The 25,695-nt window shown below is 35.6% G+C and overlaps 3 protein-coding genes across 7 annotated transcripts; all 3 read right to left on the bottom strand.

Moving 5' to 3' along the window:
* Positions 1-10,676: 10,676 nt before the first annotated feature.
* LOC112287516 (uncharacterized) lies at positions 10,677-12,255 on the bottom strand. 2 transcript variants are annotated; one of them, XM_024530565.3, is made up of 2 exons: positions 11,517-12,255; positions 10,677-11,295 (listed from the first exon to the last, which is right to left on the bottom strand). In XM_024530565.3, the coding sequence occupies exons 1-2, from the start codon at positions 12,105-12,107 to the stop codon at positions 10,924-10,926; spliced, it is 963 nt and encodes a 320-aa protein (XP_024386333.1). In that variant the 5' UTR covers positions 12,108-12,255; the 3' UTR covers positions 10,677-10,923. The 2 variants fall into 2 exon arrangements, with proteins under 2 accessions (XP_024386333.1, XP_024386335.1); XM_024530567.3 differs by having other exon boundaries at positions 10,677-11,244.
* Positions 12,256-16,697: 4,442 nt separating this feature from the next.
* On the bottom strand, positions 16,698-22,705 carry LOC112287635 (uncharacterized). The gene is made up of 14 exons (XM_024530840.3): positions 22,688-22,705; positions 21,870-22,027; positions 21,533-21,749; positions 20,362-20,423; positions 19,972-20,108; positions 19,746-19,804; positions 19,491-19,514; positions 19,187-19,269; positions 18,703-18,767; positions 18,363-18,412; positions 17,970-18,071; positions 17,810-17,869; positions 17,490-17,579; positions 16,698-16,888 (listed from the first exon to the last, which is right to left on the bottom strand). The coding sequence occupies exons 1-14, from the start codon at positions 22,703-22,705 to the stop codon at positions 16,844-16,846; spliced, it is 1,170 nt and encodes a 389-aa protein (XP_024386608.3). The 3' UTR covers positions 16,698-16,843.
* A 93-nt stretch (positions 22,706-22,798) lies between these two features.
* LOC112287634 (uncharacterized) lies at positions 22,799-25,021 on the bottom strand. 4 transcript variants are annotated; one of them, XM_024530837.3, is made up of 3 exons: positions 24,756-25,021; positions 23,896-24,544; positions 22,799-23,778 (listed from the first exon to the last, which is right to left on the bottom strand). In XM_024530837.3, the coding sequence occupies exons 2-3, from the start codon at positions 24,525-24,527 to the stop codon at positions 23,130-23,132; spliced, it is 1,281 nt and encodes a 426-aa protein (XP_024386605.1). In that variant the 5' UTR covers positions 24,528-24,544; positions 24,756-25,021; the 3' UTR covers positions 22,799-23,129. The 4 variants fall into 4 exon arrangements, with proteins under 4 accessions (XP_024386605.1, XP_024386607.1, XP_024386604.1 ...); XM_024530839.3 differs by having other exon boundaries at positions 23,896-24,539; XM_024530836.3 differs by having other exon boundaries at positions 24,959-25,021.
* Between the last annotated feature and the right edge of the window lie 674 nt (positions 25,022-25,695).

The following is a 25,695-nucleotide window of genomic DNA, read 5'->3' as shown; positions in this document are numbered from 1 at the left end:
GTGGACTATCGAGGTCTCAACAAGGTGTCAAAAAAGAATCGCTACCCACTGCCTTTGATCTCTGGTCTTCTAGAACAACTTGGGCGTGCAAGGATCTTTACAAAGATTGACCTAAGGGGAGCTTAAAACCTTGTGCGAATTAAAGAAGGAAATGAATGGAAGACAGCGTTCCGAACAAGGTATGGCCATTTTGAATACAATGTCATGCCATTTGGTCTTACTAATGCTCCAGAGGTCTTTCAACACATGATGAATGACATCTTTCGAGAACATCTAGACGATTTTGTTGTCATCTATCTAGATGATATTTTGATATTTTCTAAGAACGAGGAAGAATATGAGAAGCACGTTCGTCTGGTACTCAAAAAACTACGGGAGCGAGGACTCTATGCCAAATTGGAGAAGTGCTTATTTCACCAAACTGAGATGGAGTTTTTGGGATTCATCGCGACTACGGAAGGCTTGAAGATGGATCCAAAGAAGGTGGAAGCAATCATGTCTTGGGAAGTTCCAAAGACGGTTAGGGACGTACAATGTTTTCTTGGATTTGCTAACTACTATCGGATCTTCATCAAGAATTATTCTCAAGTTGCTGCCCCCCTCACTCGGTTAACGTGTAAGGACAAGCTCGAATGGCGACCTATCGCAGAAAAAGTATTTCAAGATTTGAAGATGGTATTTACTACAGCTCCAATCTTGGTACATCCGAACTTTACAAAGGCCTTTTATTTGGAGACAGATGCTTAGGATTTTGCTTTGGGAGCTGTACTTTCACAGATGGACGTAGATGAGAAGCTCCATCCAGTTGCGTTCTATTCTCGAAAATTCTCTGCTGCTGAAATCAACTATGAGATCCATGATAAGGAACTCCTTGCTATAGTAGATTCTTTCCAAGAGTGGCGCCACTTTCTCGAAGGAACTGCACATCCAGTGACCATATATACGGATCACAAGAATTTGGAGTATTTTATGTTGGCTCGGGTTTTGAATCGGCGTCAAGCTCGGTGGAGTATGTCGCTATCTAGGTTCGACTTTGTTATTACTTATCGGCCTGGGAAGCAACAAGGGTTGTCCGATGCATTATCAAGGAGATCATATCTCGCGCCAAAGGCTGGAGATGCAGCATTTGATCAACAGTGCACGACATTGTTGAAGCCAGAGAAATTTCGGCTCAACGCAACTATTGTACCAATTGATGCTGACTTCCTCGACCAGGTATGGGCCGCAACCATTGAAGATTCTCTAGTCCTTGATATCAAGCAACATGCTAGTGATGATAAATTCAAGATGGAAGGAGATCTAGTATATTTCGAAGAGCGGTTGTATATCCCAAAAGGGCCAACACGACTCCGAGTTCTTCAATCTCGTCATGACTTTCCAGCTGCGGGACATTTTGGATTCAATAAGACCTTGGAACTTATTTCCCGCGATTTCTGGTGGCCTCAAATGTGGAAGGATGTGAAAGATTTTGTTGTATCTTGTGACATTTGTTCAAGATCCAAAAACCCTCGACATCGGCCTTATGGACTTCTACAGCCATTGCCTATTCCGCGCCGACCATGGTCTTCGGTTTCCATGGACTTTATTACGGATCTACCACCATCGAATTCATTTGACAGCATTTTTGTTGTCGTAGACCGGCTTACAAAGATGGCACATTTTGTCCCTTGCAAGAAGACATCGTCAAGCGAAGACACAGCAAGACTCTTTCTTGATAATTTGTATCGATATCATGGTCTACCAGATGATATCGTATCGGATCGAGGAACCCTGTTTGTGTCAAAGTTTTGGAAATCTCTTTTTGAAATATTGAAGGTGGATATCAAGCTTTCTTCGGCATTTCATCCTCAAACGGACGGCCAAACAGAACGGGTGAATCAAGTTTTAGAGCAATATTTACGTTGCACCATCAACTATCAACAAGATGATTGGGCCGCATATCTACCGCTAGCCGAGTTCGCATATAACAATACCCTTCATGCGTCAACTCAACAAACGCCATTCTTTTCCAATTATGGATACCATCCGAAGCTTGACTTATGGAGTTCGTCAACGATTAACAATCCGGCAGCTGAAGGATTGGTGAAGGAGCTTTTGCAGCTTCAAACTACATTGAAGCTTCAATTGCAAACTGTCCAAGAATCTTACAAGGCGTCCGCAGATAAATTTCGGAATCAGGCACCTAAATTCACGATTGGAGACAAAGTTTGGCTGCTTCGACGAAATATTAAGACCAAGCGGCCATGTGACAAATTGGACTATCGAAGATTGGGACCATTTGTTATCCAGAAGCAGATCAATCCTGTAGCGTATCGTCTAAAGTTACCAACTACTATGAAGGTACATCCTGTCTTTCATGTTTCTTTGTTGGAGCCTTATCAAGAATCGTCTTTTCCTGGAAGAGTACAATGTCCACCACCTAGCATAGAAATAGAGAACCACGAAGAATACGAGGTGGAAAAGGTCCTGGATTCACGGCAAAGACGGGGTAAATTAGAATACTTTGTGCATTGGAGCGGTTACGATATTAATGAACGAACATGGGAGCCGGTCGAAAATCTCGCAAATGCGTCACAAAAGGTACAGGAGTTTCATCGACGATATCCTGAGAAATCCAAGCCGGTTCGACGATAGCTTTTTACTGAAGCTTGCTCATCCAGAAAACAGAAAAGAGGAGAGAGCACCACCAAAATCCATAGTTGATGTAGTCATTCTCTCCAAGATAGTGTAGAACTTTGTTAGTAGCCCAAGTTTGTTCTTATTGTTTTAGCCTTTGAATATGGATAGCCAAGATACTACACTTGTCATGTCATCTCAAGCAACTAGCTCACGAAGACAATCGCGAGATGAAGAACCGCCTGCACCACGACGACGTCGAAGGATTTCGAGCAACAGATCGCTGGCGATTGTATTTGAGGTCGAACCTGCCTACAATGGTCTGCCAGAAGGAGTGTTTGCAGGACAATTTCACAATGAAGACACGGAGGTTCATGCTTGGACAGAAGTTGAAGGCGTGGGCCACTACCGTTGGCTTCAAGGACCATTGAATCACTTGCCTCGTGAACAACAATTGGAGTTCATAGCAGAGGTTATGCGACAGATCTTCATTTTCTTGCGTTGGTATTGACTGACGATAACATTGCTTCTCGGAGACCTCGAAGCTAAAGGAGGAGGTGATGTTAGGGACATAGTCCTTAGACCTTTCTAGAGACAAGTTTCTAGAACCTTCTAGAAAGAAGTCTCTAGAAACTTCCCGAAGATTCCTTGAATATTCTCTTAGAATATTCTTCAAAGATTCTCTAAAGATTCTTTGAAGATTCCCTAAAGATTCCCTTAGAAGGCTCTAGAAGATTCTTAGAATATTCTAGTAGATTCTAGGAAGTTACTTGAGAAGCTTCCTAGCTCTTGGGTAGTTGCTCGAGAAGCTTCATAGTTCTTGGGAAGCTTCTTGATGCGCTTCCTTAGAACCATAGGCCAGTAGTATATATAGGAGTCGAGGCTGAAGAGTTCTTCAGTCTCGACAACACATCTCTTGGAGTTCTAGCTCACCTTTTTGGTGTTGTTCTTGTACTCATCTGTTTAATCTAGTTCCGCCACTTCTTCTTGAACTTCTTGTTAGATTTCAAGTCTGTATTTTGTGTCCGTGACAACCATATATTTAATTAAAGACATGTTTCTCTAAAGGATCTTCATCACAATTTTGACAATATTGAAGTAAGAAAAATCTAATTGTTTCATTTTTTAAATTTACAAATAACAACTCTTAATATGAATCTCCTTGTTATTGGATCTCAATGTTGCTAAAATATTTTACAAGTTGATCCTTGAATGTGTTTCTCTAAATTTTTTACCATCTTATAAATAATAGTTGAACATATTTATTGATGGATATTTTAAATAATAAATAACAACTTTTGAGGCTTTTGCAATAATTTTAGATAGTTTCTATGTGAATTTTCTATTAAAGACATGAATTACAAATAGTCAAAAAATCAATACACTCTTATATTACTAAAAAAGAGTAGATAATTTCTTAAAGATAGTACAATATTAAAACTAGAATAGCTATTGCCAAAGACAAAAAGACTAGAGTTTCTTAAAATAAGACTAAAAACAAGAAAGATATAGATAAGTTTGAAGAAGGCTTCACTCTTGTCTTTATATATACTATCTAATTAAGAGCTATATAACAACATTCTATAGAATCTCTATCACCTATCTAACTTGTAGGATACATGTCCAAATTATAAGATAAGTTTCTATATATGCATTATATGATTAACTTGTATCACAAGTGATCAATATGTGTAATACTTTGCCAATTTTTTGGCAAAGTTTTTAACCTATTAACTACCTATAAATACATATAAAATCAAATCTATGTTTAAAAAGCTTCTATAAAGCTTTTTAATAAGATATTAAATAATTTATTTACTTTTATTTACTTCTATTTAACTCCTCTTATTAATGTAATTACAAATATTAATCATGTCTATGACATCATCTCGTACTTCTAGAGACAAGTTCCACAAAGATGAATAATCATATATTGATGAAGTTTAAGATGCAAGTAATTGTATTTGCTACATACTCTAATCTTTCTTTTCTTTGAAGGTAGTTGATAGGTCCTATCAACTATCAATAGTATCATATACCAAAACTATCCTATTATTTGACTATTTTTGAAGCCTTCATAATTTTTTTTGAAATAAAATATTTAGAACAACATTTGATAGATATAATTGATAAGCCATTAGATTGATTTTTTTACAAATAAGAAATGGTCTAAGTCTATAATAATCTAACTTAATATAAAATAATTAATCTTAATATTATAACAAAATATCATTCTTTTTATAAATATAAAATGATTTCTTTTTTTATAATAGGTATACTTATTAATATTTTTTTATACTTGAGCTTTCTTTAATTGTACATTCATTGTTGCATGTAGCACTAATAAATAAAATTTTAATTTTTTTTTCATAAATTTATCAACTTTTGAAAAGTAAAAAATATCAAGTTTTTGATAGTAATCATAATTAATATATAAAGATGTTTATTGAATAGAAGAATGTATTTTGTTATTATAAGCAAATTATTATAGTAAAAAAAAGGTTGTTAAATCATCTTTATGGTGATTGATAATGCTTCTAAAATATTACTTTAAAAATTTATTTATTTATTTTAATTACCTATTAATTTAATAATAAAAATTCAAAGATATTTTTATATTTATTTTCAATATTTTAAAAAAGAATCTCTAAAATCTTGATACGAATTTAATTCTTTTATTTAATATAATATCCTTTGATAATCTATAATAGCAATAAATATTATCAACAAAAAATCTGATTATTTCTTTACATATTATAGATTTTTTATATAATAAAAAATCTCTCATCTTGAATTTTCTTTCATATCTAAGGCCACCAAAAGTCTATTAATATTAATTCCAAATTCTTGTTGTATCCAAAAAAAAATTTAGTTAAAAAATTATAATCAGCTTAAAGAACATATAATTGCTCTTTATCTTTTGGAACACATAAGAATCCTTTAAAATATAATAGATTGTTCTTAAATTCAAACTTAGTAGTATTATGAGATTTAGAAGGATTATTCTTGATATCATGAATAAAAGGATCTATAGACATACTTGATTAGAATATAGTTAAAAAAATTAAATTAAAAATCAGTGTTGTTTTTATTACTTAAAGATGAAATTGCTTTGGCTTCAAAAAATTATTAATCAAAAGTTATATCTCATTTTTTTGTATAAGATAAAAATATTTTAAAAAGGTATCTAATAAAGCATATAATTTTTATGATTGATAAGTGATATTGAATTCAAAACTTAATAAAGACATGCTTTAATATGCTTGGTGAAAATTTGAAATACATGCTCACATAAAATATTCAAGGATCTAATGATCTATATAAAAAATCACTAGACATAAAGTGTCTTTTGAATAATAGTATTATTCTTGAAATGAAGTTCTTTTTTGTAGATCTTGTAATTTGTCTCAATTACTGAAAAGATTTTTGAATAAAAAGCTATTAAATGAAGTTTGTCATTTGCTCTCATTTGTAATAATATAGCACCCAAAGCAAAGTTTTATGTATTTAATTTTTGCAAAATAATGCCTTAAAAAAACATAACAATATAAGATTAGGATTGTAATAAGAACTCTCTTCAAAGCTTCAAATGTTGCTTCAACTTCTTTTTCTATTAAAGTTTGTTTTTACAAGTTAAATATATAGGTAGAATTGTAACTTGAGATTTGTTTTGATAAAAAATTAATAATAATTAAAAAATCTCAAAATAAATATTAAATATCTTTTATTGTTGATAAAACCTTTCAATCTATGATAGTTTAAATTTTCTTAGGATCTATTATAAGACCATAATTTAAAATAATGTATCCTAAGAAGTCAACTTGAGTTATATAAAATATATATTTTTCTATCTTAGTATAAAATCTTATTCCTCTATCTTTTTACAAAACACAACAAACATAAAGTCATATTACTTTATATTCTTAAAGTAGATTAAAATATTGTCCAAATAAAAAATAATAAGTTTACATAGAAAACCTTGAAGAAAATCATTTATTAGATGTTAAAAAATAGTTAATGCATTTATAAGTCTAAAAGGCATGATAATATATTTGAAATATTCATATCTAGTTTAAAATGTATTTTTTAAAATTACTTCTTTCTTTGATGCATATTAAGTTGTATTTTTTTAATAGATCTATTTTATATCAATCTTTTTCTTGGTTTAATTGATGAAAAAGCCTTGATATCAAAAGTAAAGGATACTTATTTTTGATAGTAATCTTATTGAGTCCTTAATAATATACATACATCTGCAATAACCTAACTTTTTTTTTCTCAACAATTAAGATATGAATTCTTATTAGATATTTTAAATGATGTATGAATTTTTTTTCTTAATTTTTATTAATATATTCCTTAAGTATAGCCAATTTATTTTATAATAAGCTATAGATTGATTAAAGTAGTTATTTAGGTTGTGCTTAAAGTTTAATTGAATAATTATAAGGACAATGATTTCAAATGATATCTTCATTATTTTTTTCAAAAAAATCTTGATAATCTTTATATTGGCTCAAAATGCTATTTGAAATATTTTTATTATAAAAAATATATGTAACATAAATAGCAAAAGATAAAGTTTTTTTTTGCAACATACATGAAAGCACTTGTATCTATCAATAAGAATTTTGTTGTATTAGACTTATGACTTTCCATTTAATTAATAGATGTTAAGATTATGCTATAAAATAAATAAAGATTATGAGAATTTTATTTTATTTAAAGATTGATTTTTGAAGCAAAAATAAGTTTAAAATAATTATGTTAAAAGACTATATAATATTAATAAATATTATAAAATTATTATGACCATTATAAATCTTATTTTGTAACTATATTGCTTCTTTGAACAATGTAATAAGGATATGAATTACAAACAAAAAAATCCTTAATATACTCTGGTATTATTAGAAAAGAATAGGTATTTATTCAAAGATAGAATAGTATTAAAATTAAAATGACTATTTATAAAACTAAGAAAGGTATTTATTCAAAGATAGAGTAGTATTAAAATTAAAATGACTATTTATAAAGCTAAGAAAGGTATTAACAAACATGAAGAAGGCTTCTTTCTTACCTCCATACATACTATATAATTAAAAGTTGCATGATAATATTCTATAGAACCTCCAATAGATATCCAACTTGTAAAACACATGTTTAACTTAAAAGAAAAAATTTCTATATGTACACTAGATGGCCAAATTGTACCACAAGTTACTAACATGTGCAACACATGGTTAACTTATTCATCAAGTTTTTAACCTATTAATCAATTCCAAATATATATAAAATGAAATTCATATCTATAAAGCTTTTAAGAAGTTTTTTTATAAAAAAATATCAATTCTACTTATATTTAATTTCTAATTAATACTTTTTATTTAAGTAATTATGTATATCTATAGCATTATTCTTTCTTTTCAAGGATAAATTCCACAAAGAGTAATTATTATATATTAAAGAAGTCAAAGTTGTAGTGTATTATATTTGCTATACATTTTTATCTTTGTTTTTTTTAAAGGTAGTTGATAGATCCTTTCAGCCATTGATAGTGTCTCATACTAGGACAAAAAGATAGCCTTGGTATTTGATCATTATTGAGACTTTTGTAACTTCTTTAAAAATAAATATTTAAAATAATATCAAGAGCGGTTCTACCTTTAATAATATTAACAAATATCGAGAGTCTCTTTTAAGATTGTGATACTAAATATATTATATTTCACCATCTATTTGAAAAAAAAACATGTTCTTGAAGGTCTTGAAGGCTAAAACAATGTTAATATTTTATTCAATAATTGAAAAAAAATAATAACTTTTGAGTTGAATATGCTTATAGTTGATTCATCTATATCTTTAGTACTAAAAAACTATAAATAAAGATAGAAAATGAAATAAAATCTTTATTTATTTTTATTTTTATTATAATAAGTTGTTTTTTAAAAAAAATTAAAAATTTTAATGGATGTTATTGATGAAAAGCATAAATCTTCTTTACTACATTTGTAAGATTCTTAATTGGTTTCAATGTGTGTTCACTAATATCATATCCATATTAAAGTATAAGACATTCTAACCTATTCTAGCATTGCCTTAAGTCTAAGATTTTTTTAAACTTAAATCTTCATTATTATCCATATCTATAAGAGGTGGCATTTATCTTATTTTGGATATATCTACCATCTTCTTTAGCTTACAAAAACTTACATAGAATATAAGATAGATCTTTAAAGGTTTTGGTAGATGTAATCAATTAGCAACTCAATTAATTTGTTTACAAATAGAAAATGGTCAAAATCTGTAGTAATTCAATTTGTGATAAGAACAAACAATCTTAATATTATGATAAAATAACCATACTTTGTTGTTCACATGGAATTAAAGTGTTTTTTTGCAATAGGTATCTACAATGATCCTTTATTGGTTTTAAACTTTGCTTAATCATATCTTCATTGTTGCATATAGCTTTATATAAATAATTTGCTAAATCTTTTGTCACATGATTATCAACTTTTGAGAAGTCAAAAGTATCAAGTTATAGATGATAACCATAATTAGCATAAAAAAATATTTATTGAATAGAAGAATGTACCATATTATAATAGACAAATTTTTCCAATGGCAAAAGAATTATTCAATCATCTCTTTGATAATTGGTGGTATATGTCAAATATTGCTGCAAAATTTGATTTTGATTTTTATTTGTCTTTTATTTTTATATTAGAAAGTCAAATATAATTTTATATTATTTTTTAATATCTTAAAAAAAATTCTAAACCTTAATATAGATTGAGTTCTTTTATCTGATACGATATACTTTAACAATCTATAAAAACAATAAATATTGTTAAAAAAAAGTTTAGTTGTTTCTTTACATGTGATAGTTTTTATATATAGTACAAAATATGCCATCTTAGAGAAAAGATCTACTATCACAAATATAGAGTCATAAGAACCTAAAATTGGAAGATTTGTAATAACATATAATAAAATTATCTAAAAATCTACAAAATACATCATTCATTAAATATTAGGAAGAAACTTCAGTATTTGATATTATATTTAATATGGCCATATTTAACTTAGAATATAGTCTTCCATTCATTTCCTTTCTTAATACATACCAAATTATAAGCTTCTTTTAGATCTATCAAATTGACGATAAAAATTTAAAAATTTATACTTTTATATAAACTTTATTTATATATAATTTTTCTTATTTTTGATATAAAAAATTAAAATTTTATTACAAAAAATAAGATATGATAATTAAAATATTTTTAAAATATATTTTATGTAATTAAAAAAATATACATATATGTGTATATATATATATATATGATATATTAATAAGAAGAATCAACAAATAATACAAGTCCTTTTTGACCTTCTATTACTGCAGAAACTCCATAAGATCTTTATTGTGTTTGCAGATTTTTATATACTAGCTTGTATTATATTTAAATACTTGCATTACTGGTTTGGTTTGTTTAGTCTTTCTTTTATAAACAGTTCTAATCTCAAAATTAGGTCATCTTCAAAGTCACAATCCCAAATCTATTGTAATTTGAGAATTGACCATAGAATCAAGGTCATGAATTTCTCAAAAATGAGTTTGACACCCTGTGTTTTTCAAAGTTTGAAATTCATCCAAGTTTGCTACAATTGATTAATCATCAAAGCAATTCTATTTTGGCATATAAACCATAAGTTCTTGTGGTGCCCATACTAGCAGCAAGAAATTGTCTTCATAAATATGAACTCCACATGACATAACTATCAATGGGGCAACATTTGTTGACCTTCCCAAACCAAAGGGATATAGTTTCAGTTTGCTAAATGTGTCCTTATGTTAGAACTACTTCAAATTAGAGAATAATACTACAGCAAGAAGTGAGGGATGAACAAGCATTTTGAAGTAAGAAACATACATTGTATACATGAACAAAAGTGAGTCATGGGATCCATTTGCAAGAATCCTGCACACAACCTTAACATACAAGCCGAGTATGTTAAGGCTGCTGCTTGTATGTTAAGGTTGTAGATCTTGCAAATAACTAATATGGTCGTTTAGTAATTTAGTTACACAACAGAGAAGCCTCTAGAGCAGCTATCCAAAACAAACAAATTGCAAATTCACAAGGTCATGCTAACAATAGAACTAGTCGAAGTTGTCAAAATGATGCAAAAAAGAGTGTTTCCTGATGGGCAACTACATGGGTGAAGTATTGTCTTCCTGTTTCATCTGATTATCAAAAATGGTGTGCTAGCAGGGCTACGGTGTAATTACTGAATGTTAAGCTACTGCCACCACCATATCCATTGCAAGCATGTTAAAGGACAGCGCCTCCTTTGCTGCTGCATGTGAAGAGCCAACCCTTCTTTGCGGCTCTCGTTCCCACGCTTGACTTGATTGTGTGTGTTTCTCTGCCCTGGAAAGTGTTTCTTGAGGTTTAAATCACAGTTTCTGTTGAAAAGATTTTCCGGCAGAGGCATCAAGGTGTTAACGCATTTCCTGAAACTGAAGTCATCGTCTGATCCGTCCTTGCGAATCAGAAAGTAGCACCTGCTTTGCCAGTCGGGGTGAATGCGGACTTGAAAAGCCACAATTCCTCCTGCAACCTTGTGGGGGTTCGATAGAGTGACGAGGTCATTCAACACCTCAAACTCATGCTACAACACGCGGAAGGAAATCAAATTACCAAATGTGACTGTCAGCGAATGATGTTCTCGCATGCACGAAAGTATAAGGACAATTTCACGAAAAGATTCACGTTAAAAAGCGGATATAAATTAGAGCGACAATCCAAGTCAAGCTCAAGCCCCAACTAAATCCAATGCATTCGGACTTGGCATTTAACCCACTGCAGAAAATCAAGGAGGACTCTGCTCACTTGGTCAAGGTTTTGGTCGAGTTTCCAGCCATACAACAAATGGTAGAAATAGGAATACATCTCCTCACGCGTGTTAAAGACCTTCGAGCCGAGTTTTATAGATTGCACAACCTTCTGCTTCATCTTTTCCTGTCCAGTCTTCACCTTGTCCTCACCCACCGTGACTCTTTCCTCCTGATCTGTTACAGTGACTCCCTTAACCTTGCATACCTCCACCCCATCACCCGCATCCGCTTCAACAGGACTCAATATCACTTTCTTCTTTTTCTTCTTTATCTTCACCTTCTCAACCTTCTTTTCCTTGGCAGTGGTCTTCGTCACCCAAGCGGTAGCACGACTAGCCTGATTCTCCCCGCATATCTTCTCAATTCCACCGGTCTTCCTCCCCAAACACTTCACAATACTCCTCGGCATTGCCTCCGTCACCACTCCAGTCACAACTCCCGCTTCAATCGTCTCCTCCATGCTCACCCCGACGATGCTCACCACATCTGCCACCGCAGTGGCCTTCGAGTCCTCACATTTCTTCTCTACGATCATCCACCGATATCTTCTCTCGAACTTGCTGTACCCGCCCAAAATTTCACCCATCGTCACAGCCTTCCCCTCAAAATCGCAAGAAGTAACAGAATCTAGAACAACCCATTATCCAACATCCTCGGCGAATGCAGCTGCAGCATTGTCGGATAACCATGGACCAGCATCTAGAGTTCGCACTCAGGCAGCCTTGTGGTAGTGCTTTGCGGCATGTTTATTTTATGGAAAACAACGACTACATGTCCAGAATCTATGACCATGTGAGAGATGGATTGATAGATTGAGAGAGAGGCAATGCTAAAGTGTGAAACCCAGAGTGGGAAATTGGGGATCTATCAGTTGTGATCGGCCGCGACGGCGAGCGCTTCAAATGGGAGCGGTGTCTGTTCCGGTGGAAGGACCTTTTCACACCGCTCCTGGTAGTAACTAGTTGCGACTCAGTTGGTAAGAGCGTCGTGGGGGAGTTTTATGGGAGTAACTTTTATTATGTAACCTATGGTTTAAATATGTTCAATTAGGAGGGTCGGTATCTTATCATTGAGGTGTGATGTTATCATTACCTGTAGCCAAAAATTATAAATTGGTTCTTTGTAATTCATGTCCTTGACAATATGCTAGCTCTAAATCCTAAAATCTTAGTTAATTCATAAATATTTTTATTTTTTTTCAAAAATGTGTATTGAAGATTTTGAAGGATTGATGTTATAACACTTTAGCCACTACCAATTTGTGGTTCCTTATTTTTAGGAAAGCTATATATCAAATATATAGAAGGCATGGGCATTAGATATCATGCTAAAATTAGAGGAGATTCCTTGCTCTTGCCAATAAGTGACAAGTCGCCCAATATAATTTCCTAATGCAAGCATTGTAAGACCAACTCTTCAAATATCTTCAATAAATTATTTAAGAACTTGAAAAAAACATTCTCTCTTTGTTCTCCTTCTAACTTTATGGAGTTTCAAATTTAGGACTTTATATGTGCCACTCCAACACTTTATTATCTATCCATCACTACAAACCACTTAATATCCAAAGCCTAGATTTTTATCTCTAAAAACTTATAGCCAAATTTTTGATATTTTTCACCTTGTCTTAACTAATAACTACTATAAACTAATAAATATCTACTAGTCCCAATAATATTAGTTTGTAGATGTTTTAGTATGATAACACACTAATATAGTGGCATTGATTTTCTTACAACTATTAAAAATAATTGTTTTTTTTGTTTTTTTTTTATTATTTATTTCTCTCTCTTATGTAAGTAATGAACTTCTTTGTATTTTATTTTTTGATTTTTAAAATTTTATTAGAAGTTGAATAAATTTAATAATTTTGTATCTTTATTAATAAAATCCAATCTATCCATTTTTTGTATACAACTCTCTAAGATATGGAAGAATTTAAATTGCTACTTATATTGTATTCTATTGAAAAAGCTCTTATGAATCAATTATTTACTAGGAACCAAATTTATCATATATACATATTCACCTAAATTCATATAAATACAACAAAAATTACTTTAGAAAATATATTTTGTAGAAATATATATGAACTTTTCAACTTTTACAAATAGATTTTATAGTCATTAGACAGTTTTAAGGTGTCTCTAAAATCACAACGAACTATTTTCTTTATGACTTATATTCTTCGAAACAAATTTAAAAATACAAGATAAATTTTAAATTTACATGACATACAGATCTTCTCTGTTAAAATTTACAGATGCATTACAAATTTGAAGTGCAGATTTGAATGATTTTTATTCAAATTATTGCAACATTCTATGTCTTTCTATTTTAAAATATTCTTTATTCCAATAGTACATTAAAACTTCTCAATCAAAAAAAAGAAAAAAAAGAAAACAAAAATATCAGGTATGCTTCAATCTGTTCTAGAAACAAACAAGAAGATCCAAACTGAAAAAAAACTACACAAATTTCACTTGTAAATTTCTTGCAAAAAACCCATCTTAGAAGTATAACTTTTTTTTAGAAACCACCATCATGAAAGTGAGATAGGGTTGTTCAAGATAGAAATAGTGGTACTATAACATAACAAAAATAAACAATAAGTGGTCAACAACAACAAAAAAGAAAAAAACTAGTGCAGAAGAAATCATGCACTAGAATGATAAAAACAACAGCAAGGAAAAGACAATACAAAATATTACTAAGAAGAGCAAATGTCATTTTCCACACATTTATGATTCATGACTGCATGCACCCAATGTAGCTAATGATGTCAAGGACACCCACAAACCCAACCCCCCCCCCCAATATTGTACTCTTGATAATTTATTAGATAATTAATTAATTAATTAATGTACCCACACTTACAAATACACACATTCATGTTCTGATGGACTCTATATAAATATCTGCCATTGACATCAGTGCATGTATCCAAGATAGTGCTGGAAATAATAATAATAATAATAACAGGAATAGTTTACATATCTGTGATTTTTTCATTACAGATGATTAAGGTCATGGAGTGGCAGTTTCTACAATAGACCCATCTCATGTGTTCAATGTCAACTCACAGTCCTTTCAGCCAGAACAAAAATATACATTAGTAAATATTTTAAAATTAAAGGATCCATTATGTAGGTTTTTTCTTTGCACACTGCAGACCTTAAGAGGTTGAGTCTGAGCAACAAAATGACACACAATTTTGTGCTCACATCATATGGGTAACAAAAGTAACAAAATGACCCAGAATGTTGGGCTCAAATCCCATGAGCCTATGTAAACAAAAGCAAGTGTAGCAAATTCAACTAAGAGGTTTAAGATTGCCTGAGGAGGTACATTTTCATGGAGTGTTAAATGCATTAAAAAGTTGTATTTGGGATAATTTTTTGTGGAAACATGTATCACCAATCAATTACCATTGCTCAAAGCTGTCAGTCATTGTAATTTGCTAATTTGATGACCTTGTGGTAATAGATGAGGGTCTGAACACATCATCATCAATGAACAATATAAAAGTAACAATTTCCAAGCAACAAGCTATCAACTCTCCTAAGAAAAGTTTTAGCATCTCCAACATTTTCTAATTTAGGTTTCAAATACCAACACTTGAAAAGATCTGCAAGCATAAACTCAACCATAGATTGGATAGTTGGCCTCTCTAAAGTATTCAACTGGGTGCTACATGAACGTGATTAGAGAAGTGAGGAAGGGCTAAACATCTGAATTACTAAAACTTATTAAAACGCTGGCCTACCTCCCTGCTACATGAACATGCTACAACGTAAATTTCAACATTGCTAAGTTGTATTGGTGATAGTTTCTCCCTTGGTCTACCTCACCAGCGCCTTATCAATAGCTCCAGCTGGATTCTATTCGTAGTCACCGATGGATGCAAGCTGTTTGCCTTTAACCTCTTCAGTGTGTCTGAGGCATTGAATCTGATTTACAAAAAAGATTTCAACTCCTCCGCAAGTGTGCACAAAAGTAAAGAGGGCAGAAATTCCAAGGAGGCACATTGAACAAAAATTTCAAGATGAGCTATCGAGCACTACTTCAGGTTTGAAGGACCACAGACAATGATATGCGAGCTGACCTTGGCATGTTCCAATCTCAGCGATACCATGCACAATGCCAGTACTGCAGATCAGCCCTCCCTTCCCAGCGAGCTGAAAGCCTTGCTCAGAGACGGAACAATTTGCGCGAAGTGGATATGTTGCAGTGTATACTCAGCCTCCTGTGAACAGGTCGGACTAGGGGAATAGTATGGAGATCCCAGTTAGTGTCCTATAGCCTATGCGTAGAAAGTAGAGTTCGAGATGCAGAAGAATGTCTTCTCACCCACACATCGCAACGAGTGCAACACTGGTCAGAAAAGTCGAGAAAAAAATTTCGCGATGGAGTAAGAACACCATACCAAGGAAAAACTGATGCTCGAGGCTCAAAACTATCGATACAATACAGAGCATACAAAGTTTGTATATCAAAACTGTCATTCAAGTCACAAGTGGTCTTCAATCTCCCCCAGCTCTAACCTCCACTGCCATATTTAGTCATAGAATATGACAATAGACGACTACATTTGAACTTGTATTGAACAAGTTTACTAGAGTTCAAATGAATTATAGCCTCTATGAGAGAAAAATGGACTTGGTGTAAGTAGGTAAATAGTGGATATGCCCAGATTTAGAATGAAAAGATTCTAAACTAGTTTAAGAAACTTAGCATATGTGGGGAGTATTAGTGACTATGGGGATTCAAAGATGTTAAGATTTGATGAAGTCAATAAATCAAGCTTTAGATTGTTGAAGTGTGGTAGGGGCATTTTAGGGCTCAAATATAATTTCCAGACCATGAAATAAGAAATGATAGATCAGAAAATCATTTCAATATACTGTTTCATTCTTTACTGCTAATATCTTGTTTAAAATTGTACTGTTCATGGAGCTCACATGATTTAGAAAACATTCTTTTAATTAATTGTTGCTGTTAATCTCCCCTCAAGAAAAGTCCATAACACCAAAAAGGCAAACAAGACCCCAAAGTATGTTGCGTTAATTGCCGTAGGCTACCGAAGGGATGCTATTGCCAAGTTGGTGTAAGGTCATTTCCAGATATACCGAGGTATCCATCTCAACCTCAAGACGTCAGCATTTGCATGTACAAAAATGTGTCCAAACAGCGGTAGAAACAAATGATGTCTATAATCCAAGTTCCAACCCATTAATACTGGCAAATTCCTTTGTCGTGTGCAGGGCTTCTGAATTTCTTCTCCACCGTTAGGTTTGCACGTCTTACACCACAAAGGCACCATTAACTTCCAGATGTAGAGCAAGCAGCACCTGATACACACTGAAGCTGTTATGAAACACAACTTTAGGTCAGAATAGTCAGCCCCTCATATGCATTTATAAACAAACAACCCTTACGCCCACAAAAACTGGGAAGCTTACGGCTCACCAACAACATAGAAAGCAGATCATTCCCATTGAGGGTTCGACTTGCAAAATTTGTGAATTCAAGGCTTGCCATAGCAAGCAACCATATAACGGCACACATCATGGCCCAGATAATCTCCAGGCTCTTTTAACATTCATCTTGTGATTGTTGGGCCCACGAACCCACACATATAGAGACCTTGATGGCCAGACCAGGTTTTGCCTTCGTGAAAACTTTGTAGTATTCGAACACACAGAGTTGCTTGATACCTAAACCTTGGGAGAAACGGTCCAAGACTTCGTCAAACTCCACTATATGTTTCTATCATTGTAAAATTCCCGTGGAAGGTAGTCTCGTAAGATAGTAACACTACATATTTTCCTGCAAGCAGTTCTTAACAGTCGATCGACCTTCCGATGGATATAGAAAACTTGGACTAAGGAACCCACAACCAGGAACCCCAATAGTAATGAATACCAATTACACAGCCAAATAAACATACTCAACGAGAATGCACTACCCCATTTTCCCGCAAATACTCCACAAACTCGTCAATTAAGTAAGGCCAAGCCCCTTCTGCGTCATAGTTCATGAGCGAAGGATCGATTGTCTGTTAAAAATACCAACAAGCTATTAGAATGTTGTCACAAAAGACTCGATCATTCTAAGAAGCATGTATTTGGTATTCTCCGTCAATTCTGTCCAAAGATGATTTTTTGAGAAACCAAATTTGTCATCCCAAATTATGACTTTTTCATGCTGATTTGATGACCCCACAACAATTGTTATCGCCCACAAATGGTAACCTCAAAATTAATATGAATAGGATTACGCACTTACCCTAGAGAATTCGAGCAGTTGAGACCAAGTGTCCTTTGAAATGGCTTTATTGTGCTTAGCCTGTACAACCCAAACAATGCCTTAGAGTTGCCTAATGAGAGTAATCAGGTTAAGTAATGTCCAGATTTGCAAGTATATTAATGTGATGAAGCAGACTTACTTGCAGGAACTGACACCATGGTTCTACAAGAGGCCATGATCGCTCCGCAAATAATAGTCGCCACATGCCTAGGGCAGTGTCTAAAGCCAATGATTTTTGTCCCTGTATCCACAAAACCATAACTTGATCAATGTAATTTGGACTTCAAATTGACTTAGTCAATAAAGACTATCAAAGAGAAGAACTATGTGAAAAATCTTCTCTGAAGAAAAATATCTTCACAAATGAGGTTTAAAAAAGCCCTACACAAGTTCTTGTAAGGTATGTGTTTCGAACGATACACTTTTTTGAATGAGCATTAGAACTGTATGAAAAGCACAATTTAGCTGATGCAAACATATACATACATACATACATACATACATACATACATACATACATACATACACTGACCTTTTCCTTGGCCCAACTGAAAGCGAAGTTGTATATCTCTCGAAATTTATCTGTAGAAAGGTACAACGCGATACATATCAAAATTCCTGTTCACCCAAGATATGCGCATCCAGCACAGAATTTTACCATCTTGGGTAGCACAATTTCATTTTTCTGAGATCACTTATTTCTGTCAAACCATAACAGTAACTGCCAATAGACACCCCCCCAACTCATGTGTCCTCCAAGCTTCCACTACCTCATCTATCAAACTCGTAATTAAACGACGTACAGTCCGTGTTGTCTTTCTCACAAGCATGCATAATAACGACAGAGGTGGATTAACAACAACATTTCTTACGTTCATCTTTCAGCTCTGCTCGCATGGAAGTGAGGATGGACTTAAGTTTATCGAGTGAATCCACCCTGTCATGTACAACAATAGTTGACTTTATCAAGCAAATACATTACGGCTCATTGACCTGTGTAGGAATGACTGCAACGACTGAAAAAAAATCCCTCATGACGGAATAACAACTTGTCAATGACGTCGCATCTGCAGCGCATGTACGCTTATTCTTTGCAACACACGGATCCCACAGAACCATCCACAGGCAGTAAGCCTCGAATAGCCACTAAGCTATACAGCATAGGAGAAGAGTAAATTGCCACTCGTGCAGTACTAGACTGAAGCATACGAACTCAAACAGTAAGCTTCGTACTTGAACTGTGCTAAAATTTGCAACATTTAGGATGAACATACAATGCCAAGTATAGGTGTACAACAGGAGTATATGGGTAAGGATGCGGAACATAGTGACATCAATAGTGACCATCATTCTCACCCTATAGATTGGAGACCACCAATGAACTCCTGTTTTGAGAACTCACACATAGTTGCTGCTTTCATATGCCAGGAGATTACTAGCTGCAAATAATCAACAGGTACAATCAAGTATCTGTCAGTTGAGATCAACGGAATTTCATCATAAAATAACCCAATGAATTCAGTAAAGTAGTCACCAATAACACAGGAGCTTCAAAACCTTTTTATGTCTATACAGAAATTTGCTGGGTTTGTCAACCTTTAATAGAGATTGTCGTATTATAACTGAGTAATTAATAACGAAAACCCAAGAAGAAGCTTACCATGACGACATCTCCAGGGTCTACCTGTATGCCAAGCAGCACAAAAATCACCAAATTCGTCAATATATACTGTGAAGGGTATACAATGTGTACACTGATGCAGTGAATGGGACTACCTAATAGTGCCATCAGCTTCAATTGTGCACCGAAAAACAATCTCGACATCAACCGCCAGGAACTTCAACATTTTTGAAGTATGTGTAACTATACACGTAGATAGTAATTTACATCAGAACCACAGATACTGACGAGTACCTGCAAATCATCACAGAATGCTGAAACTCCATCGACCAATATCATATCCGAATATGCATCTAATGACAAAACACATTGCGAATTAGAACAAATCACGAGCACAGAAATTCAAGTGAGGGTACTTGAGCGAGAAAAACCGTTGAGTCAGCGCTAATAATCTATCAAGAATTCAAAACAAATCACACACATAATGAGTCACAAAAATCTCCTACATTTCTCCAGGTACCTTTATATCTCAGATAAAACTCTTCCAGCTGTCGGGGGTCTGTGAGTGGTCTAGGAGGTGGCTGATTGAAAAATACTTCGAAAGCTCCTTCCAAGTTCCAATCACTAGCCTTCAAGGCTGTAAGCGCAGCTTTCTCACTGCAAAACGAAGCACCAGATTCAGAAGTGAACTTCAGAAAAAAAATTAGAAGATAAAACTTGTAAATGGCGCATAATGCGAGGTCCAGCAATAGGCCAGTGTAAGGAAACCCTATTCGACAACCACACAGGCACATGAGGCTACAGAGCAGCAATGAAGACAATACGGAAACTTTTCAGTTGAGTGACCAAAAACATTCAAAGCTGCAAAAGAATGTAATAAAAAAGTTAGAAGAGTGATGTAAAAAAATACTTCGCTCCAGCAATGGTCATAAACTGTTGGACCTTGTCCCGATGCCCCCTGCCAAGCTTGTTCTGCACAGTAGCACAAGCCCGTAGACAAATTGAGTAAATATCTGCACACATAATTTATAGACTGAAATCAAAATCTTAGCTTGCATTACTCAAACCCCTTCAACCTCCGACCGGTTACTAAAGTGATCTACGTAGCATGAAGAGAAAAAAATCCTGGAGTGGGATTCACAAGTCCCAAGGATAACTTATTAACAGCTTCCAACGATTTAACTAAACTAAAAACTTGCTTAACCTAAATAAAAAATAAAAAAATAAAAAAAAACGAGGTGTTCCCCCGATCACCAACCATAAATGAGCCAGGTAAGGCCTTAAACATCAAATTGCTGCGATACCCACTGTATTGGTCTACATTCAAAAGAATAATTTCACGATATCGAACTCAAACCATCCGTAAATCCTAAGATTGATGTATTGAAAAAATGATGTTGCATCCTTCCGGAACATGGTCGTATAGGTATCGATTGGTGCTGTAGGAGAGCCATGATGAGTATCAATGCAGACCATTATCAAATACTGAGCACTTTACTGCAGAATCGACGTCCGTCCATGATACAACAAATTAAGCCGCCAAAAGCGCCCATTACATTTCTTCGAATGTATGATCACCACAATCCTTAAATATAGCCTCACATTTCAATCCCAACGAACATTAAAAGAAAACATGCAGTTTTGACATTTCGCAAAACAAAACAACTTCAAATTCTACACACCCATGCATAGGTCACGGGTCTTAAGTATCCTGGCCTGCTCGCGCTCTCATCTCCCACTTGACCCAATTCTACCAGGAAGTCATCCTAATCAAACACCCACAATTCATGTCTTGCCCCCACTCTACACATCCACAATAATGTCCAAGTATACCTCCATAAAACAGACGCAGAATAAAAATAATAAAATGAATTAAAATAAAGTAAAGTAAAGCAGAAAATTTTAAATACAAATACAAACAGATATCCAAACATCGTGGTGACCTCTGGCGAGAAAACGCCGGAAACCACCAGATTTCAAATACAGCAGCAGTCGAATTCAGCGACTCGGAGTATCCCACAAGGAGAGACCCCGCGGATCCAGGTCATGGGAAACCAAGAGTCAAAAACAGGGTATTATACCATGGTGGCCGCGATGGAGGAGCGACTGGTTCGGCAGTAGCACAACTCCAATCCCGTCACAGCAACAGCAGATGCAGCGTCAAGCATAGAATTGTCGAGTAGACGGACAGCGCTCAACCATACCCTAATCAAGCTCCCTGAGCGATGAGCAAGCCTGGAACAAGGACATCTCAAATGCTGCCAAAACAGCGCACCACACGACCGACCGTCAAGAGCACTGCAAACTTAGAACTAGGCATCCATACGCTACTCCAGATTACTGGACCAGCGTCAGCGTACGAGGCTCGAGCATCACACTTACAATCAAATCACGGCGGTTTAAAAAGTGAAAACGCACAGAAGAGTCTCCAAATTTGGACTGTCGATAAGTACGTCAAACCCATCGTCGAGCTTTGAAGCTTGCAGGACCAATTCAGACACTTCCCACGACGACCAGTTCTGAGTTAGAATGTGCCTCTTCGCTGACTCCCCAAATTGCACAAGCCGATTCCAAACCTGAACATGTCATGGTAATTTCTGACAGCGAAGGGATGCTGGAAGATGGTGTCATTAATCGAATTGCGGGAAGTGAAGGTGATCAACACCAGTTTAAAAATTCACATTACCCAGTCTTTGACTTTCCCTGTCAGGAGTTGAGAGATTCTGGGACAAACACTTTTGATTAAAATCTGCACCATTAATATTCTAAAAAAAAAATCGATTTGAAAATGTGGTCTGTTGATTATGTGAACACCTTCTTTCTGGAGGATATTTTCAATTATATTAACAGATAAATTATTTTGCTTTTCCATTTTTGCATTGATGAAATATGTACTTAATTACAATTTAATTCTCATTTTTAACAATCCTTTATCTGGACGCGATCTGTATGTTCAAAATTCTCAATCCCATTTGGGGAGTTCATTCCACACTACAGCTATATACAGACAATGTGTCAATACATGCATTTTGCAAAAGAGGAATTTCGTATCACATCTAACAGAACTGAAAATAGCACTCCAACAATACTCACAACTGAAGGTTCGGCAGTCGTAATTACTCTCATTTTGCTGACAACAAACGTGTACAATGGAGTTATTGAATTTATATCCAACACCGACAAGTTTATTCTTATATATATCTTCAGATTCTAGAACAATATCATGGATAACACACCGTGGCCAAAAACATCATCTTGGCATATAACTTCATGACAGAGCCATTTACAGATAATCAGTTCAACATAGATGGAACTAACACATTACGAAGCTTCGTAATGTACTTAAGTAAGAGCCAACCATTCAAAATCAACTGCTTATGTAACCACCCACAACGAAGTAGTTCAAGATGTACAAATCTGCTTGATACACAAACTATTTAGGTCTACTGTATAAGTCTCAAAATCACATATACCCAAGTAACATTACCGCACACAAAGCAATAGTTTCGTCTGGCCAGAAACACTACCTCTAGTGACTCAAAACCTTCACGTCTCATTCGTGTGAGTCAAACCATCGCTGTAAAGTGAATCACTGAAGACAAAAACCCGTTTCTAACTTACGCCTTCAGAAATGACGACAACGATGCATCGATAGTGTTTACAGCAAGCGTTTGTTGCTTAGATAGCAGACTTCACACCATCGCTGACAAACTGAATTCCGGCCAAGCCCATCAATCCGGTGTGAGGACCTCCAACCTTGGTCGACACGACGATGTACTTCAGCCTTTCGCCTTGCTTGATCTTCATGGAGTCCGGAGCACCAGGATTGCCAATGCAGTTCTTGATGCCGACAACGTAATCCTTCTCATTTCCAGCTTCGTGTCCGTTTCCATACAAGGGGGTAGTCCTGCAAATCAGGCGCCCATCTTCTCCCCAGATAGACGCATCCAAGATGGATGAGTGAAGGTGAGAGACAGAATAGACAACCTCACCTCCTTCAGGAGCATTGAGATAAGCCACCCGGGTGTCAAGGCACTCCTCTGAGTTAGGATCAGCGTCGCCACATCCGTCAACCGTGAACTCAATAAGGTTTTCGCCAAAGCCAGTAGGGTTGGTGACATCGATGCCAAGGTTGGTAACAGGGACCAAGCATTCGTTCCAGTCAATGTACTCCCATGTGTACCGCAAGTGGAAAGTAATCTCTTCACCGTTAAATCCTTCCTTCACGGCACATTGTCTGCCATCTGTGCAGCATCGCAGACCTCCAATGTAACCATCTGGCAATGGTTCACCATCCTCATCGGTAGTGGTGTTGTACAAGTGGCACCTGGAAAGACAGCCGTTATCACTGTGAGCTCATGTGGACGAGCTATGAGAGAAATCTCACATCAAACTATCATACAAGACTGTAGGAAAAGTGATGAGACGCGAAAACGTTGCAAACCTGCATTCGGAGCATCCGATATGGTCGACCGCACCCCGAGTATCAAGGCCGTGAACGTTCAAAATCCATCGGTTTTCGTATCCTTCCAGCTCAACCCCACTCTCCTTAACGTATGGCAAAGGCAGTCTGCTGTCAGTGTGGCGCGTCTCGCCTCCCTTCCCTAGAAAGTTCCGGACCTTTCCATTCGGAAATCTACCAACCTTGTTGTGGTGGGGAGCTTCAAGGGCAGCAATCATGGTGGCATCCATGTGCATACCATGCTTGTGGTGTCGGCGCATGCGATGCATCATGTGGTGCAAGTGCCTCTCAGGATGGTCCTTCGCCACCGCAACCTCTAGCAAAATCCAATGGTGGAGGTAATTCTCAAAAAGAGGGATGGCAATCCCATTCTGATCAACAAGATCAGCATTCACGCTCCTGATTCCAATGTGACCCTTGGGGTACTCAGCCGTGAAGTACTTGTTGTTCGCTTCTCCAGGCTTTGCAGTCAGCGGTGGAGATAAGTAAGTCACCGTCTTCACGTTCAAGTTCTTACACGCACTGCCCCCTTCCTGGGCTATCATACGGGCTCCTACCGCAACAGATGCCGAGCACAGCAAGAGAAAACACCATATCTGCGTTTTCATCGCCATGTTTCCTCTTCGCTACCCTTCACGAACCCACCACACAAAACAGTCAGCATCGTCGACCACATCACTCATACACTGCAACTATAACTGTGAACACTACACACGCAAACTATTCTTCAATTTCAACAACTTCACGCGCGTACCAAACCCCTGAAATCGTCTCTACCAAATAGTAACCTCCCTAGACCCGATATGAATTTCCACTACACAAGGTCAAGGAGTCAGTTTTACCGTCCCCACTCGAAAAACGTAAGCCCAAATAGCTGGGAAACTTTTCAAACAAAGCTAATTCCGGTACACCCAGCTCATGGAGAAACACTAAACTCGCTTCCTCAAAATTGCTTAGATATCTCGAATTTGTCAGACTTTTCTGAACTACAGACCCTGCTGCCTTGACACCCACGGTGACGCGAACTCCGAGCGACGGGCCTTACCTCAAAACAAGGACGGTGTTCTCGACTAGCTTCTTCTTCTACAACCCAGAGGAGGAAGAACTAACAGTGCCTGATAATCCAAGAGCTCAGGTTCCAGCATTATACCCCTCGGGGCGCAAGACATAGCGTGTCTACGGCACCCCCTCCCCCACGAACAACGTGTCGAAATCCTACAGAGCCAACCCTTTCCTGTGCAATTCCTGCGATATTTCCCGGAATTATCCACGTTCAGGATTTCCCAAATACTTTATCTAAATTTTATTAAATGGCACGGAGGAACTCAACGAGCACACCCAAACAAAAAACAGGATGAAATCTGACTTGAGCCTGATCACGCCCGTTTTTTGACAACGATGCGACCACCACGTGGTGCTCTACAGCAGGGCAACAAATTCAACTAAACCTGCTTAAAAGCATCATCCGAATCACCGAGGTTAGTGAACGAATCCTTCAATGCCATCTTTCAGGAACTACGTAGCACGGCTTACGCTTTCGAGCTCGGTGAAGCAGGACAACCACGAGAATATCGGCCTAGATTTCATGTGATGTAAAATCGCCACTCAATTTCTCCATCTCCTTCCGAGTCAACAGAAAACCTGCACCGAATGTCGACAGCACTACAAACAGTGGCAGCGAGAAGAACCTTCCTGAAGCAGCCTCTATCTATAGAAACGAAACCAGAATGATTGAATGAATGAATGTCATCTTCTTTGATCGGACGGCGCAAGGCATCCTGG

This window comes from Physcomitrium patens, chromosome 10 (assembly GCF_059467195.1).
Source record: "Physcomitrium patens ecotype Gransden chromosome 10, ASM5946719v1, whole genome shotgun sequence".
Taxonomy (NCBI): domain Eukaryota; kingdom Viridiplantae; phylum Streptophyta; class Bryopsida; order Funariales; family Funariaceae; genus Physcomitrium; species Physcomitrium patens.
The sequence above is the reverse complement of the archived record's forward strand: the minus strand, read 5'-3'. Positions and strand labels throughout refer to the sequence as shown.

Bases quoted from the DNA above. Each gene is read 5' to 3' on its own strand.
- LOC112287634 (XM_024530837.3), bottom strand. From the start codon at position 24,527: ATGGCGATGAAAACGCAGATATGGTGTTTTCTCTTGCTGTGCTCGGCA. The intron at 23,779-23,895 runs GTTTGCAACGTT...CTGTCTTTCCAG, and splicing joins ATCGGATGCTCCGAATGCAG to GTGCCACTTGTACAACACCA.
- LOC112287516 (XM_024530565.3), bottom strand. From the start codon at position 12,107: ATGGGTGAAATTTTGGGCGGGTACAGCAAGTTCGAGAGAAGATATCGG. The intron at 11,296-11,516 runs GTGAGCAGAGTC...CGCGTGTTGTAG, and splicing joins TCGACCAAAACCTTGACCAA to CATGAGTTTGAGGTGTTGAA.
- LOC112287635 (XM_024530840.3), bottom strand. The intron at 19,515-19,745 runs GTACTCGTCAGT...CTTGGCATACAG, and splicing joins CATTCTGTGATGATTTGCAG to GTAGACCCTGGAGATGTCGT. The intron at 17,870-17,969 runs GTAAGTCTGCTT...TGGGTTGTACAG, and splicing joins CATGGTGTCAGTTCCTGCAA to GCTAAGCACAATAAAGCCAT.